Consider the following 17,694-nt stretch of genomic DNA (forward strand, 5'->3'; position numbering starts at 1 on the left):
GTGGTGACGTTTTCAAGACTGATTTGTAGCAAAACCAAGACCAGAACCTTGGCTTCTTGCCGTGGCCCACTGCTCTTTGCTCTCCACGTTCAATCCTCTATGGCTCTACAATTTCCTAACCTGGCTCCTTCCCACAATATGAGGATATCTGATGCAGCCAGAGTCTATGGCGTCAGCAGTTTAATGTTTCTACTGTCCAGTAATTGCTATGTTCCATGGGATTATGTACTTCAAAATGTCAACACAGGTGTGAATCTGTACACTTACGAGCACAATGTGTTGATATAATGAATACTGTAGGGTGTACTGCCTATCAGTGTTCGATAGAGACATGGCCAACTAGCTGCAGTTGAGTTAGCTATCTGGATTTCTCTCTACATCCCTGAGTAAGAGAGAGTGGTCTCGTTTAATGAAGCCCTAACAGTTATCTAGCCAATGTTTCTAGTGGCTGCCTGTCAGTCATTGACAGCAGAGGCCCCTTGGATTATTTTTTCCTCCTTTGAAAAAATACTGAATACTAAAGGTAAGATTTTCCAAAGCAGCAAAAACCTTGATGGAGGTTTAGCTAGCCAGAGAAAGTACAGAGAAGCAACAGGTACCTGGCAGAGTGTTAAAAATGGCAAAAAGATACAAGAAAAGGATCCTCACAGCTCCCCAGGCAAAAAAGGCAAACCCCCAGGTGAGGCCAAGTGAGAATGTCAGGCTGGTTGTGCCTTTGAGGTCATGCAGCATCATCTTCCGTCGAGTCTTCTGGCTTTGGGATTTCATGGAATTCGGTTGAGCAAAAGAACAGTGCAGAACGTGGAGAGATTCATGAGAAATATGAGGCAAAAATCAGCCACCACTGAGATGTAAAAGACAGGATCATCTCTTTTTTTGTGTGGTACGGGGGCCTCTCACTGTTGTGGCCTCTCCCGTTGCGGAGCACAGGCTCCGGACGCGCAGGCTCAGCGGCCATGGCTCACGGGCCCGGCAGCTCCGCGGCACGTGGGATCCTCCCGGACCGATGTAAAAGATAGGATCATCTTTAATCCAACAACTGGAAGAGACCAAGGAGAGAAGGCCATTGTGAGGTAGAGGAACATGAACTCCTATTTTTAATGCTACTCTGATGATCACTGAGTCAGTTTCATTTCACACGAGAACACCTAGGCCTAGAGTGTAAACCAACTCGACAGAGTTCTCTCATGCTCACTGCAGACAGAGCTGGCACCAGAACCCCAGTCTCCTGAGCCCCAGTCCAGGGTTCTTCCCAGCGTCAAGTTAAAAATCCTAGAGGATATTTCTGCCCTACACATGCAGAAACCTCTCAGTCCAATTCCCTGGGAGGCTATTCTCTTCCTCAATAGCAGAAAAACACATTATGTAATTCCCCCCGAAGTGGCTTACACCTGAGCTTGTATTTGCAGGATAAATTCTGCTTCGCATGATAAATTTCACAGTGAAAGGACACGGGTAATGACTGGCTTTTTGGACTGCTATATCAAATAGCAATGAGATCATCAGAGTTAATGAAAATTCAACAAAAAGAAGACAGCTCTAACTGTATTGCTTTCAAATATGATGTTTATTTTCAACCCCGCACCACAGCTACAGGTTTGAATTCCAAAAGGCAACACTGGTCACTGGATTGATTAATGGCTTTACAGTTTCTATTAAAGAAGAATTATGCAGTGATTTATAGGAACAGATACTTCATCTCATAACATTTCTAATTACTACATGCATTACCTGTGATTTTTGAACATAGACAAGCTTCACTAATTTAACTGTGTGTCAACTTAGCTGAGACCTCTTCTCCAGAGCTAGGAATATCCCCTGTGGTCATATTGTTCACGTTGGTGTGGATACTTTCATCTGTATGTGAGTTTGTGTGTGTGTTTGTGTGGGTCTCAAGGGAGTAGGGGTAAAGCATTTAATTTCCCTAATAGAATCTAATACTTAGGGTTCCCCAGATTTGTAGTTGCCAAGGGGGATGGGGGATGGGGGAGGGATGGATTGGGAGTTTGGGATTAGCGAATGCAAACTATTATATATATGTATAACTGAATCACTTTGCCATACACCAGAAATGAACACAACACTGTAAATCAACTTTACTTCAATAAAATAAATTTTCAGGACTTCCCTGGTGGTCCAGTGGGTAAGACTCCACGCTCCCAATGCAGGGGGCCCCGGTTTGAGCCCTGGTCGGGGAACTAGATCCCGCATGCGTGCTGCAACTAAGAAGTCCACATGCTGGAACTAAAGATTCCCGCGTGCTGCAACTAAGACCCAGCACAGCCAAAATGAATAAATAAATATTTTTAAAAAATAAATTTTCAAAAAGATTTTAGATTTAATAAATATTGCTGCTGCATTCCTGCACATGCTTATTAGCCAATCTGAAGTGCAATGAATTGGGCATTCATTGCAAAGTGTCTGTGGCTTACAACAATAAAGACATTCAACTTCGTGGTCAAAATAAAAAAAAAACCAGAAAAACTTAAGTTTCCCTGAATATCATCTTCAGCCTTAAAAGAGGCTATAGAAAACTCTTTTAAAAAGGCGGCGCTATATATTTGGTTAGAGAATCATCTCCAAGACATACTGTTAAGTATGAAGCAGTGTATATCTACTATTTGGGTGACGAAGTGTACAAGAGAATATCTACACAAATTCGATTGTTGGCAATAAGAGTTGCATCAAGGGACGGAAACTGGGAAGCTTGGTGTTGGGAGTGGACTTCACTTTTCATCCTCTACCCTTTTGTACTTTTGAATTTTCTACCGTGTGCATGTATTACTCCTTCAAAATATAATTATTTTTTAAAAGCTCTTAGAGCAGTCTGCCTCTTACTGACCAATTCACACATGAAAGGGCTTTTTCAGGGGGAGTGGAGTTGGTTTTGTTCCGGTTTTGCTTTTGCTTTTGATCTTTGAAGAAGAATCACCATTAGATACACACTGGGGACCCTTTAAGTCACAAAACAAGCAAGGAGGGAGGATGGAGGAGGAGATGAAAAGGAAGGGAAGAGAAAAGGGAGAAAGAGAAAGGATAAGGAGCAATTATAATTACAAGGCATCTGCTGGCAGGGGTAATATAATTTTGACCCTCTGGAAACTGTCATCTCAATATGAAAGATGAAGAAGTTTGGAGGGCAAGACCTTGTGCATTTGATTCCAGTCCAGTGGGAGAGGAACTCTATAGTGAAAAAGAACTTGAGAGGCTATGATACAGAGAATGGATACGGGTAAGTAAAAAACAATCCAAAGTGTAAAGTGAGGTTGTGCAGTCTGAAGGACTGCATGGTAACTATCTACAGGTCTGTAAAAGAAGGTTCTGGAGAGGTAGAGCGACTTGAATAGCTACTCTCTGGCACCTGTGGTTGAGAGAACCAAAGAGATGGGCTTTATATATCAAAAAGAGCAAAGAAAAAGCAAGAAAGAAAAGTACAACCACAGGACAACAAAGCTGAGCCAATTTACAGAGGAAAGTGGTGGAGTCTTCTTCAGGGGAGACCTTTGTCGTTGAAATACAGAAACGTTTTCCAACCCGTTTCAGTATTTCGTTATAGTGGCCGTTCCAACTCCTAAGTTCTGCAAGCTTTCTAATCATGATAGCTGCCAGATGTCTATAATGCTGATTTCTTTTATTTATTATGTTTTCTTGCATTGTATTTACATCATTATTATAGCCCCATTTAATAAATTTGAGGGCTCTTTACCAGTCAAAAAATTAAATAAATAAATAGATAAATAAACTATTCATTAATTAATAATCGCTACCAGATATGTATCACCGATGGGACAGGCCACATGCTGAGCACTTTACATACATGGTGTCATTTTAATCTGCACCCAACACTGAGAGCAAACATTATTATCCCCGTTTCCCAGAGGAGGAAATGGAAGGAAGAGGTAAAGTAAGTTGATTGACCAAGGTCATACTGAGCGCAGACACCTAACCATTATATCAGTGCACGCATGACTTTGTTAGGGTAAAAAGGCTGAGACCAATTTCCTCCCTGAAGCCAGTGTCAAGACCAAGCCCCAGGCCAGGGAGCACCTCACCATACCCTGATGGCCAAGAGCATTACCACTGGAGAAGCAGACATGCTGGTACTTACAATGGAGTCGTTGAGCTCAGAGTCCCATACAGATCTTTTTTCACACCCAGTATAATCACCACCACAATCGCTGGGATTCCTAGAGTGAGAAAGCAAGCCAAAGGCATCCCATTAGGAAGTGGGAGAGCTCCCGATCAATGACTGTTGGCACTGATACATTGAGACACTTTAAATGAGCCACAGATGTGTGGGCATCAAAATACCATTGTTTGCAAAATGTTTGTGAATTCTTCCAGGTTAAACATTTCTAGGAGTTCTCTAATCTGCTAAACAGCATGCCAATGGCTTCAGTACAACACCCACTGGTTATTAAAAATAGCACAAGTGCCAAAAATCAACTTGGCACATCTAGTTCATGGGAATGCAAGTTCGCATAAAGCATTTCTTCTCGGAGGATTGGCTGCCAATGTGTCTCTCTTTCAACACTGCCCCTTAGTTCCCGGTCTCTTTTTGTCTAGGCCACCTTGGAGGAAGGGCACAGGCAATCAGCTGCAGCCTTCAGTGCTTTTCTGACAGGGGAGCCGTTTCCACGCTCGTTACTAGTTTGACATTTTGACTAGATCGACCAGTTAACGATCAGTCAATTCAGCCCAAGTATAATAAAGCAATCAGTTCAGTCCAAGTGGTCAAACGTGACATGAGTATAGACACAGGGTTTAAAAATCCAATTACCTGTACATTTGCAAAACTTAGAAGACTTCTTTCTTTCTCACAATGTATTTCTCCTAAACTAGGAGCATAACACCTGCACACATTTTAGGGGTTTTGTAAGATACTTTCCAAAGCTGTTTCAAACCCCAGAGTGCCAAGCATCTTAAGAAATCCTCCATCGTCCTATCCTGTGATTAACAGGACAGTCCCTTCTGCTCTGTGTGTGGCACACCAGGCACAGGGCCCAGCACGATGCAGATGAAAAAAATACTAGTTTGGGGCCGGAAGGGAGGGATGGAGGGAGGTCTCGCATTTAGGAAGAAAGTCGTGAGACAGTCCCCAAGCTGTGTTAACACTTTGCTAATTAAACCAAAAAAGATGCCTACTGGTTATTAAAAAATGTGGACAAATATATCTACTGTCTTCGACAGGGATTTAAATAAAGGAATGAAACCTTTTCAACAGGTTGTTTTGGCATTAGGAAGACAGAACTTCAAACACAAACAGAGACTAATATTTATTTTCCTAACAGTTGATTGCATCTGTCTAATATTTAAACGCTCTGAGACTCCCTGTAGCGGGCCAGCTCTGCAGTGGCTCCCTGGCCGACCTTGCAGGGAGCCAGAGACCAAGGAGGCAAAGGCTTGTACCACGACTCATCTGAGTTTGGGTGGAATGCCTTGTGATCCTCCACGAATTCGAGAAGACGAGGCAGGCCTGTGAGGAGGGGCTCCGAGGCCATCTCCTACTCTTCTCCCCAGAAGGCTGTCATGATGCAGCTTCTCATCGCCTCCTGGGCTCTGAGGCAGGGTGCGCCCTCAGAACAGAGCTGCACAGTAGAAACCACATAGCTTCACCTGAGAGCTGGCTCGTCAGCAGCAGGGAATCCTGCGACTCGTGTGGCAGCCACCTGCTCTCTCTGGTTTGGGTGTCATTCTTTATAGTGTGGGGAGAAAGGACCTGGGAGCTGGCAGCTTTAGCTACTTGTCTTTTCACCGTCTACGTAAGTCATCAACTGAGTGTGAAAGCGGCTCGTTGTATCTTTACTGGTTGAGCCGGTCAGGCCTTCACCATGGCTTGGCCTTGGCTTGGGTGTGTACTTGACACTCCTCAAGTTTTTCCTGCCTCCAATTACCAAGCCTTAGCCTTGCCTGCCTCCCCCCTGCACCCCAGAAAGCATGTGTGGAATGTGCAGATCAAGGAGATGAGAAGCCAGCCCTGGGGAATACCAACACGAAGGAGCAGGTGAAGGAAGAAGGGTCGGACGAGGAAGCCGAGAATGAGTGATGCCGGGGGAACGAGTGCTATTCCCAGCCCCTGCACAGTTAGCCAGATGTGGGATATCCGCCTTCTGGGTTATTCATGAAGCCTCTTCCACAACATCTTTCAATCTTCCAGTTGACTCGAGGTGAGGGTTGCCAGGCACAAAAGGGAGTGTTCTGACTGCTTTTGGCTTTGTATTTCTGACGGGTTCCAAACTATACTCAAACCACTTCTTAGATCATGCTTTGTTTAGCATTTGCCCGTCTCTGCTCCCCACATTACCATGGCTAATAGCACTAACCGTGTAGCCAAAGAAAGCATGTACTACGTTAATGAACTCATTAAAAGGATGAGTAGCTAATTGCAAAGCTACTGTCTTCACCAAGGCAGTGGAAGATAAAATCTATCTTCCCGGGTATCCTATGCATCTCACTTAATACACATCCCTTATGGATCCAACACATTTTCTGAACCTCAAAGCCGGTTTGAATAGGCAAGGGGTGGGGAAGGGCTGAGCTGTCCATGTCAGTTAGAAATGCAGGAAAGCCAACCAATGAAATGACATTTAAATTAGGAACTGCTCATGCTGAGTTCCTACCTGGCTTCTTCTATAGGGCAGCAGAACGGTGACAGTCATGAGGCGTGGTGTGAATGGGGGCGTGTCTGAGCCAGCACCCTCTCACATCTTGCAAGTCTTTTCCCTGGCCCTTAAACAGTATGACTGGATCCTAGAGGTCAAAGTCCAAACTATGGAGACAGACCCCCTGGTTCAAATCCCAGTTCTGCCACTTACTAGCTGTGTAAACTCTGGCAAATTACCTAATCTCTTTGTGCCTCAGCATTCTCATCTCTTAAATGGGAACAATGATGAAACCTTTCCCAGAGAGGTATTGTGAAGATTAAATGAGTATGAGACACTTAGACTAAACGAGACACTTCAAACCGCGTCAGGCACGTGGAGCGCTACCTCAGTGTTGGCTGTTGTATCCGTGTGTATTTGCTGGGATTGTAACTTGAGTAAAGGGAAGGATAAAAGCTGACAGGTTCACTACTGTAGATCCAGCATTTAGCACAGCACACAAGCAGGTGCTCAGTAAATATGTGTGGACCGATTCCTCACCATAGAGGTTAAAAGTTGAATTTATAGAGCAATACAGACAGAAAAGGAAATGTCCACCCAAATACCAGTGAAGCAATCCTTAACTCCTTACCTATGATAGTAACAGCATTTGGTCCCAAATAATTTGTCTAATGGAGCTAGAATTAGACAGACACAGGCTTGAAACAAAGACATCAAGGACCATGGCAGATATACTTACCCCAACCGAACAGACAAAATTTAAGAATATAATTTGGAATGTATATGTTGAAGACTTTGACTAGAGCAAAATACATGTGGACTGCCTCCAGACCCATCCAAGTCAAAGAAACGAGCAGGAAGTAATGAAGTGCCACAGCGGCTGTGATACAAAGGCCCGATTTCTGAAATGATGATGACCAGGAATTGACCAGAAATACCAGGTTTAGCATCAGTAGTGCTGTGCACAGGTTGATCAGGATTTTGGAAGGATGATCTTTTCGAAGTTTGCTAAAGGAAAAGGCACAATGTTAGGTAGGGTCTCTGTTTTTGATTAAGCATCGCCATGTTTTATCTGCATAATAAGTGAAAGAATAAAAGAACTGCCTATTAAAATTAAATTATCCATATTATCTTATATGTACTGAATTTTCGAGTCCCCCACTCTCTTTCCAGGTAGAGTCAAAGTATTCTAAACATGGTGACCTTCACTGACAGGAATTATAATAGCTTCTCTCAGCTAAGCAGTCCCCTTTTTTCTGTTTCTTTTTCTCTTTCGAAGAGAAGGAAGGAAAGAGTTTCCTGGATACTACAGTTCTCCCACCACTCCTTCAGCAGACTCAAGGCTGGATCTACATGTGACCAAATAGCGGGATGACTTATGGAAACCATTTCAAGTAGCTACTTGGGTATTTCCAAAGATCCAGACATTTAGCATCATGGAAATATGACCTTACGTTTCACTAAGTGATCACAATTGTACTTGTGAAAACTGATCCTGTATTTTCCAAATTAAAAAAAAACTTTCCCCTTGATTCTTTTTCATTTCTATTATATGTCTATTGATTTAAATTTTGCAATTTTCATTTTGTGTGTACGTGGGTTTTTTAAATTGGGGTAAGTACACAAGTCCTAAGAATGCAACTCACTGAATCTTTACAAATGAATACACCCGTGGAACCCCCACACAGATCAAGAGGTAGAGTATTTTCAGCGTCTCAGAAGGCTCCTTCATTCCTTCTCCCATTAAGTACCCTCCACTAGAGGTAACCAACAGTTTCACTTCTATCCGCATAGGTTTAGTTTTGCCTGTACTTGAAACTTCAAATAAATGGAACCATACAGCACGTTCTCTTCTTTTTCTTGCTTCCTTTGCTCAACTCTCTGTCTATGAGATTTAGATATTACATTATATTATGTAGAAGTATAGTTGAACCTTGGGAGTTAGGGGCACTGACCCTCCGAGCAGTCGAAAATCCGCTTATAACTTGTAGTTGTCCCTCCTCCTTATTCACGGTTCTGTATCCTCGGATTCAACCAGCCCAGAATCATGCAGTCCCCATAGTATTCACTATTGAAAAAATCTGTATATCAGCGAACTCTAACAGTTTGTTTGAACAACAAACGCATGTTGTTCAAAGGCCAATGGTAGTTTATTCATTTTTACTGCTGTGAAGCATTCTATTTTATGAATATACTACAAGTTATTCAACTAGTCAACTGTTAATGTACATTGGGGTTGTTTCCAATTTGGGGCCACTATAAGTGAAGCTGCAGTGAATATTCTTGTATATATCTTTCCGTGGACATATACAATCATCTCTCCCTAACAGTGAAATTTCTGGGTCAACAGCTGATGGATATTTATCTTTAGTAAGTACTGCCAAAGAATTTTCCAAAGTGTCTGTGCCATTTGTAGTTTTCCATATCGTTGTTGATCCTTGCTATTTCCAGTATTTTCAATTTTAACCATTCTGGTGGGGGCATAAAAGTATAATTGTGGTTTTGATTAGCATTTTTCTGATGAGTAATGATTTTGAGAACCTTGTTGTATGCTTGTTAGCCATTTGGGTAGAGGTTAGGACTAGACATGGATATCTTCTTTTGTGAGGTGCTTGTTCAAGTCTTTTGCCCATTTTTTTTTTTTTTTTTTTTTTTTGTGGTACACGGGCCTCTCACTGTTGTGGCCTCTCCCGTTGCGGAGCACAGGCTCTGGACGCGCAGGCTCAGCGGCCATGGCCCATGGGCCCAGCCACTCCACGGCATGTGGGATCTTCCAGGACCAGGGCACGAACCCGTGTCCCCTGCATCAGCAGGCAGACTCTCAACCACTGCACCACCAGGGAAGCCCTCTTTTGCCCATTTTTAACTGTATTGTCTTTCTTTTGCCTTTTGCTCTGTAGTTTTTATATATTCTGCATACAAATCCTTCGTCAGATATATGCATTGTGAATATCTTCTCCCAATCTGTGGTTTGCCTTTTCACTATTTTCATGGTATCTTTTGATGAAAAGAAGTTCTTAATTTTAATGAAGTCTGATTTGTCAACTTTTTCTTTTATGGTTAGTGTTTTTGTATCCTGTTAGAGAAACCTTCTCCTATCTCAACCCTCTTGCTTTTTTATTTATTTATTTGAGTAATTCTGATTCATTAGATTTTTTTAAACATCTTTATTGGAGTATAATTCTTTTACAATGGTGTGTTAGTTTCTGCTTTATAACAAAGTAAATCAGCTATACATATACATATATCCCCATATCTCCTCCCTCTTGCATCTCCCTCCCACCCTCCCTATCCCAGCTCTTGCTTTCTTAAAATTTAATTACAATCTTTTTTCTTTTTCAGAGAAGCCTTGGTTGTTTTGTTTTGTTTTTAACCTGCCCACTTCATAATCTAATGCATCTGGCCTCTCCCTATTGTGATAAGAAACTTTTTGTGAAACTAACATGAAATTAACAAGGTTACAATGCCAGTAGCATCCATCAAACCAAATTAAATTTAGAGTGAGACTCTACCAGCTTACTGAAAAGCTATGTATGTCACTATTGCAACTCCCAGGAAAATGGAGGAGATTCCACATCCGGTGTATGTTATAAGCACTAATATCCGTTCATTCACTGCATCCACTGCAGACCTGGATAAATCCTAGGGAATGCAATGTGTTGTATTTTATACATTTGCCAGGGCAAGTTTATGGTAAAACACTTCCAGTGCTCACTAACAGGAGGTTCCCAGGATGCACAGCATCTCTGTTAAAGCTCTTACAAAACCAGAGTATGTACATGGATATATGATAACACTGTATATTGTTGGTTGAGTATGCCTAGTGCAACTTACTGTGTATAGGGCATGGAGACCCATCAACAGTACTGGAAGAATATTTAGTCCTTGGTTTTATTGTCATTAACATGTTTCACACTTCAAATATAACCAAACTAATAGATGTGAATTTGGGATACAAAGTGAATTATTATCTGTACTGAGCGTCCCAAAACACTGCACAGAACATCAAAAAATGTACCTTTCCCTTAGACCTTAAATAATTTTCATAAAATTAAGTGACAAAATGGACCTTAGAGATCACATAAACCAGTAATTTCTTAACCTGAGGACCATAAAAGACCTGAAATGGTATGCAAAATTATTTGAATGGTATGCATCATACTGGGAAGACGGTCCATAGCTTTCATCAGATGGTAATGGAGCTTCGTGACTCATAAAAGGTTAAGAAGTGCTGGTCTACTCTGGTAGTTCTCAACTGGACACAATTTTGCCCCTGCCCAGGGACAGGTAGCAACGTCTGGAGACATTTTTGGTTGTCACAACTAGAGAGGGTGCTACTGGCATCTAGTGGGTAGAGGCCAGGAATGCTGCTAAACATCCTAGAATGCACAAAACGGCACCCACAACAGAGAGTTATTTGTCCCAGAAGAGCAATAGTGCTGAGGTTAAGAAACCCTGGTCTATTCCAATCTTTCACATTTCAGAAGACAAATGTAAGGTCCAAACAAGTGAAATAACCTGACCAAGATCACAGAGATAGTTAGTGACAGAGCTAGACTGTGGGCCCTGGTCTTTTGACTCATGCCATAATGTTCTAACCAATTTGCAGGGGAGTAAACAAAATTCTTAAAGTTCAATAATTATCAGTGGAGCACCTCTTATTTGTTGAATAGATATGGTAAAAAGAAAGAAAAATATAAAACAGACTCTCAGCCCTCAAGGAGTTTACCATTAGTAGAAGAAACAACTCATACACAACACATTCAGATCCTAGTATATACTATGTACAATAAAGTAATTTAGGAGAACTAACAAAGTGCTCAAGGGTGGGTAGAGAAGAAGGAAACACATTTGAGAGCCATTTTGAAGGAAAACGCATCAAGTCCTGATGTTAGGGAGGACCACAGGAAACGAAGGAGATAGAAAGGTTAACAGTGACTCCGAGGCTCTAAGCCTGGATATGCGAATTGATCAGATAACTCTTGTTTGGTTAAGTACCACAAGCACTAAAAAAATATGCACTTCCCTACAGTGCAATTAGACGATATCTATTACAATTTAATATTTTAATTGGAAGCAATTCTACTTCCATTGATTTATTCTACAGAAATGCTTACACCAATATTAGAAGACAAATAAAAATGCATATTACAGCATTGTTCATAACGGAGAAAAACGGCAACAACTCAAATGCCTACCTATAGGGGATTGGTTAAATTCATTGTGTTAAATCCACACAGTGGAATACTATACATGTATTTTTTAAAAATTAAGTAGATGGATATGTATTTGCCTGAAAGCTGTCCAATATATATTGTTAGGTGAAAAGCAAGTGGTAAAAACAGTATGAATAATTCGACCCTATTTTTATAAAACAAAAACATATATTAATATACACACAGGAAAAGAACCTGAAAGAATATACATAAAGGTGTTAAAGGTGGTGATCTCTTGGGAGGGGGATTATAGGGACCTTTTCTGTAATGTTTGAATTTTGACAAGCAGGCATTAATTTTATAAGGAGAAAAATAAATATTTGTTTCAATTTGCTCTGCTTTGAATGAACAAGGTAGGGGGCTGTTTTTCCACTTGCGTGGAACTTTTCCACAACTTAGTTCACACATATATTTCTGGTCTGTAATCTAATAAAAAGTTGTCAAAATTCTATAAGGAGTGATTGAGAGACAACTCACCATTAAGACTCCAAAATGGGTGAGATGGTCACACTGAGAGATTGTGTAATTTAGGTTTGTTTCCTTTACTTTACAGCCTGACGTCCACCTTGCCCATCTGCAAGCGACAGAAGGGAATTTCAAAGCAATTTTGCTTTTCTCAGAAATGTTTAACTTTTCATTATATGTACCTTTCCAAAGTGTGCTATAATTAGTATCGTTTGTTAAGGCAGCAGGATAGCCGTATAATTGAACACTGAAATTAAATTAAGTCTAATAGGCAAAAGTGACTTGTGGGGAACTTCGTAAATGGCATAACTTCTTTGGTTCTCACTTTTCCCATTCTTCTACAGATTAGGACAGACTTCAATGATGAACAACAGTTCTACCACCATGCTGGAATGACAGAGTAAGGACTGTTTTTTCAAGGAGCACAAAGGGGAAACGGGTAGATCTAGAACTTTTTGAAGGGCATGAGCTATGGAATATAGGCTGACACGTGGGCTTCCTTGGTGGGACCGGAATAAACATCTGAAACAGCCAGCTCAACCCAGAATTCAAATGGTCTCAAGTGCTTTGCATTTAAGCCAGATGATGGTCTGGAACTCCTCAGGGCCAATTAAAGCCTCTGGTCTATTTGCCACCTGCCTAGTTTCTCACTCCTAAGCATATTCAGGGTTCTAGAACTAACCCACATACCTCAAGAACCTGTAGAGCTTGCGTACTAGACCAGGTTTAGAGTAAAACCTCCAGAGTAGTACCAGACCAGAGGGGTTATCCTAGGGCAGGCATCTAAGTGTGGTCAAAATTTGTCCATCCAGGATAATGCTAATAGATCCCAGAAGTTCTGGATCCATGGACAGAGGGGTAGGGGCCAAAGATGACCTGGGAGGAGCCCAGCAAGAGGCATTATGAACACACAGATCAACTTAATGAGGCTGTGGGGAACAAAGCCTACCATTTTACAGAAATCTTATCCTGGGCGACTTGGAGGGGACCAGAACAGGACAGCGCTATCTCTGTTATAGGAAAGCAGTAGTATTCCACATGCCACGGAGTCGAATGGGAAGAGAATTTCCCCCTTTTCCCCCCAGAACTCCGAGGATACTAAAAAAAGGAAAAGTCCCAGGCAGAGCTTCCACAGGTGGAAGGCCTGGTCCCAGAGCCACTCCTGACATTCCAGGGGCAATTGCTTCCGTGTGGGAATTCTCTGAGATTTGGCTATATCCCTGGAGATTCCAATGGCAATGACAAGCTTAAGAGGAACCCATTCAGCAATCCCCTTCCACGACCCCTTCTCTCTTTCTTTAAAATTTTTATTGGAGTGTAGTTGATTTACAACATTGTGTTAGTTTCTGCTGTACAGCAAAGTGAATCAGTTATACATATACATATAACCACTTTTTTTAGATTCTTTTCCCATATAGGTTATTACAAAATATTGAGTAGAGTTCCCTTTGCTATACAGTAGGTCCTTGTTGGTTATCTATTTTATATATAGTGGTGTGTATATGTCAATCCCAGTCTCCCAATTTATTCCTCCCCCCTTTCCCTCTGGGTAACCATGTAAAAAATCAAATTTTTCACATCCGTGACTCTATTTCTGTTTTGTAAATAAGTTCATTTGTACCATTTTTTTTAGCGTCCACATATAAGCGATATCATATGGTATTTGTCTTTCTCTCTCTGACTTACTTCACTCAGTGTGACAACCTCTAGGTCCATCCATGTTGCTGCAAATGGCATTATTTCCACGACCCCTTCTCTTATGGTCCCCAAAGACTCATACCCAGCCAAGCAGGAAGGACCCTTCGAGATCAACTAGAAAGTCTTATCCCCTTCGTGAAAAGATAAAAAGATTGAAGCCCCTAGAGAGTAAATGGACCACCCAAGGTCACACAGTCAATGTAGAAGAGAAGAAGGAAAAATGTGGCCAGTCTAATGGGAAAGACAGATAAAGAGAGCCAGATCTTCATCCCTTAACTTTCTTCAAACAGCTCAGGACTGCTCTGTACTGGGTCTTGCAACTTTGTTTCTTCCAGCTTGCTGAGTTATGTGATTTTTTCCCCTGATCTCCAAAATAAGTCTCTTCTCAAAAAGAAAGTTTTACAAAAACTCCCATGCCCTAATTAGATATGAAACTCATGTTTGTATCTTGGTCATTCAGAGTCCCCTGTAGGGTCTGATAAGACAGTAACTTCAGTACAACTCGCTCCCATGTAACTGCCAGATAGCAACATGGTCAGGGGCAAAGTCTCATTGAGAACCAAGGCCAAAGCTTGCTAAGAAAAATACTTACTGTTATTCTCAAGGTCCCAAAAAGCACAGTGAACTTGATCATAATTCTAGAAAAAAGAAAAATCAGAGGCAAATACCTTTCCTTGTGATCGTTACCATACAATGACAACTACACACAAGTGTTTTCTTCTCAATGTTTTCTCAAACACTAGACACACACACACACACACACACACACACACACGGACCGTTTGTGAGTTGGTTTTAAAGCGAACCCCAAGAATCTTGGGGTTTACAAGTGAGAAAATAGTATGTTACTGCTGCATGGTGAACTGGTATGTGTCCTTTAAAGCATTTGGTAACATAAGAATTTGCCACGTCCTCCTGGTGCAAAGTCCAGGAGGGGACCGTAGATGGTCAATGCAGGTCTGATGTGAGGTGGGTGTTTCTTGTGGAACTGTGGAATTTGAGGCTCACAGTTTAGGTCAAGCCTTATGGATACAAGATTGAGCCGCCTATCATTAGGCCTAGTGAACATTCCTGAAACACTCTTGCAATCTCCAAGGAAATGGAGGGCAATGAGAAATTGGTTATGGGGGATGCTTGGAGAGCTGTGGCCCCAGCCAGAATGAAGAGATCTTACCCATTAAACATGCTTCATTTCGTATCTATTTCTGTTTAAGTTCCCTCTCCCACTCTTCCTTCTTCCCTTCTAGAATTAAGGTCCATGAAAAATGTGCTGTACCATATGGTCTTTTAGATTGGCAATGAAGGAAGCTATTAAGACTCCACACTGGACATACATTAACATCAAAGAATGGAATAGTAGTTCATTCTTATACCACGGCTAAATTTGATCATTTATTAATATATTCTTTATGTTATGCCATATGACTATGGTTTTAATCCTTTGGTGATAATTAATACATATTTTAATGCTCTTCATGGAAAATCAAAGGATAAAAATGTTCCATTATTTTGAATGAAGTGGTTTGCCTCCCTCAAAAATAAACGGAATTAAGTATCATTTAGAGTGATGGGACAACCAAAAGATCCACCTGCCCCCCCAGTGACTCCCCTGCCAATCTACCATTGTTCTAGAAACCCACTATATTATTTATCCCTTTAGGCTAAGGCATTATTTCTAGAAGGCCCCAATTACAATACACCTCTGCTACCTGGAATGGGACAATTTTCATTAAGTCTTGGAATCACATCTGTTAAGTAGCCAATGTTTTTTTTAAATATTTATTTGTCTGCGCAGGGTCTTATTTGTGGCACACGACAACCCTCCCAACTTAGTCTAAGAGATGTAGTTTTCTGTAGTGAAAAGGCCAAAGTTGGAGAAACACACTGCGACCCAGGATTGAATTAACCTGCTCTCTGGCTTTATTTCCTTGACTTACAAAATGGCGGCTGTTCAGGGAAAGGAAGTAAACCATTGCTCACTCTTCCACCTTCTGGCTCTAGGCTCCAGTTGTACCTATTTCACTTCTGAACCTTTACAGAAGCAGTGTCCTCTGCCGGAAACACTCCTCCCTCCTTTCCTCACCCTTTTTCATCTTCTAGCTGGTACTCAACCTCGGGTCTCAGCTGATGCCTCTCCTACAGCTGGCCTTTCCTGAGCTCCCACACAGGGGTAGATGCCATCCCCGTGCTTCCAGAGCCCCGTGCCATATTGTACTCGCCTCGTGCTTTGTCCCTCTCCCCGAGGACTGCCCGCGAGTGGAGGGGTGGAAGGGGAGGCACGTGTTTTCCAGGAGTGGTGTCTTATCAACGATCCTTAAGGTAGTATGTTGTAATGACAGTTAAGATTTTGATTAAAAGATGTTAGAAGAAGCAGTGTGAAAGCAGGGCTGTGAGACTCAGAACTTGGGGGGGGGATGGGATGTAGTTAAACGGTGGCATCTCTTGTAAGTGCTTACTCCCCCAAAACAGTGGCCCAGGTCCCAGCCTCAGGTCACCCCCTTCCATGTGAGAACCTCCCCCCACCATCCAGCACCACACAAGACACACAGTAGGAATTTAATAAATATTTCCTAACTGAATAAATAACTGGGTGAATAAATGAATAAACTGTTTCACCTCCAGCAGGGCCCTTCCCCTCTCTGGGTCTCAATATCCTCATTGGTAAAATGAGGAGATGGGACACGATGAATTATAAGGACCCTTCCGGTTCTGAAATTGATGGTAGGCTACTTCTAATCCTCCTTCATCTAGCACTATGACGTCTGAAGGCTAATTTTGGCAAAGATCTTTAATCTCTTTCAGTGGAAGGTGTTAGTGAATAAAAATGACTTATTAGGTGTGAAATCTATGCAAAACAGGTTTATCTTTTATTCTACAAAACAAGCACAGCTCTCTGAAGAAAGGAGAGAAACTAAGACTAAAATAATGGCATCTGAGATGATACAGAGAAATTACAAGCTCACCAAAATGGCCTGAGTGCTATGAACCACATTCTTAATTTTTATTAAAATTATTTGTTCATTAACTGGCCTGTCCTGGGTCCAACCTATTATTTCCATTAAAAAAAAAGGTCTAATAAATATATAGTTACTGAAAACCTGTTGGGTACCTAGCCTTGTGCTAGGTGCCATGAAAATAAAACATGCCTGAGCCATGATATATGCCACAACCTCCTTGGGAATACCAATCTAGAAGCTAGGCAGAGGTGTAAGACAAGAATACAAGCAGGGGGGTGAGGACAAGAGCAGGGACTCATGAACTCCAGGCAAACTTCCTGGGTGGAATTTGAGCTAAGCCAACAGGAACAAATAGAATTTAGATAGAGGGGGAGCAGTTACGGAATTCCAGGAGAACTGAGCATCATACAGACATAGCTAGAGATAATGTGTTATATTTGAGTTGGTATGTGGTATGTTTAAGCTGGCTCAGTACAACCTCCCCCAAAATAACTCTGTGAAAATTTGACCATTAGAAATTCATTTCTTTGGATAGCATCCTTAGAAAAATGCAAACACACCCAGGTATTAACCTCTTAAATACTTGAACTTTGGAGTCAGACATCCTGGGTTTGATTCCTAGCTATGCCACTTCCTAGCTGTGTGACCTTGGGCAAAACTACTTAACTTCTTTGTCTTAGTCTGTTAGGGCTGCTATAACAAAGTCCAGATTAAGTGGCTTATAGACAACAGAAATCTATTTCTCAAAGTTCTGGA

General features: G+C 41.6%; 2 protein-coding genes across 2 annotated transcripts in view; both read right to left on the reverse strand.

Moving 5' to 3' along the window:
• The window catches only part of LOC132418498 (N-alpha-acetyltransferase 11-like), a 581,283-nt gene that overhangs the window by 452,908 nt on the left and 110,681 nt on the right, over window positions 1-17,694 (reverse strand). The window lies entirely within an intron of this gene.
• ADGRG4 (adhesion G protein-coupled receptor G4) overlaps window positions 1-17,694 on the reverse strand; it is a 73,365-nt gene that overhangs the window by 21,081 nt on the left and 34,590 nt on the right. The window contains 9 exon segments of the mRNA XM_069540375.1: window positions 594-780; window positions 783-851; window positions 1,009-1,039; window positions 4,109-4,187; window positions 7,342-7,610; window positions 10,123-10,244; window positions 12,296-12,392; window positions 14,570-14,619; window positions 15,015-15,070. Of these exon segments, the coding sequence (XP_069396476.1) occupies window positions 594-780; window positions 783-851; window positions 1,009-1,039; window positions 4,109-4,187; window positions 7,342-7,610; window positions 10,123-10,244; window positions 12,296-12,392; window positions 14,570-14,619; window positions 15,015-15,070 (960 nt within the window).

The sequence above is a fragment of the Delphinus delphis genome, chromosome X (genome assembly GCF_949987515.2).
Source record: "Delphinus delphis chromosome X, mDelDel1.2, whole genome shotgun sequence".
Classification (NCBI taxonomy): domain Eukaryota; kingdom Metazoa; phylum Chordata; class Mammalia; order Artiodactyla; family Delphinidae; genus Delphinus; species Delphinus delphis.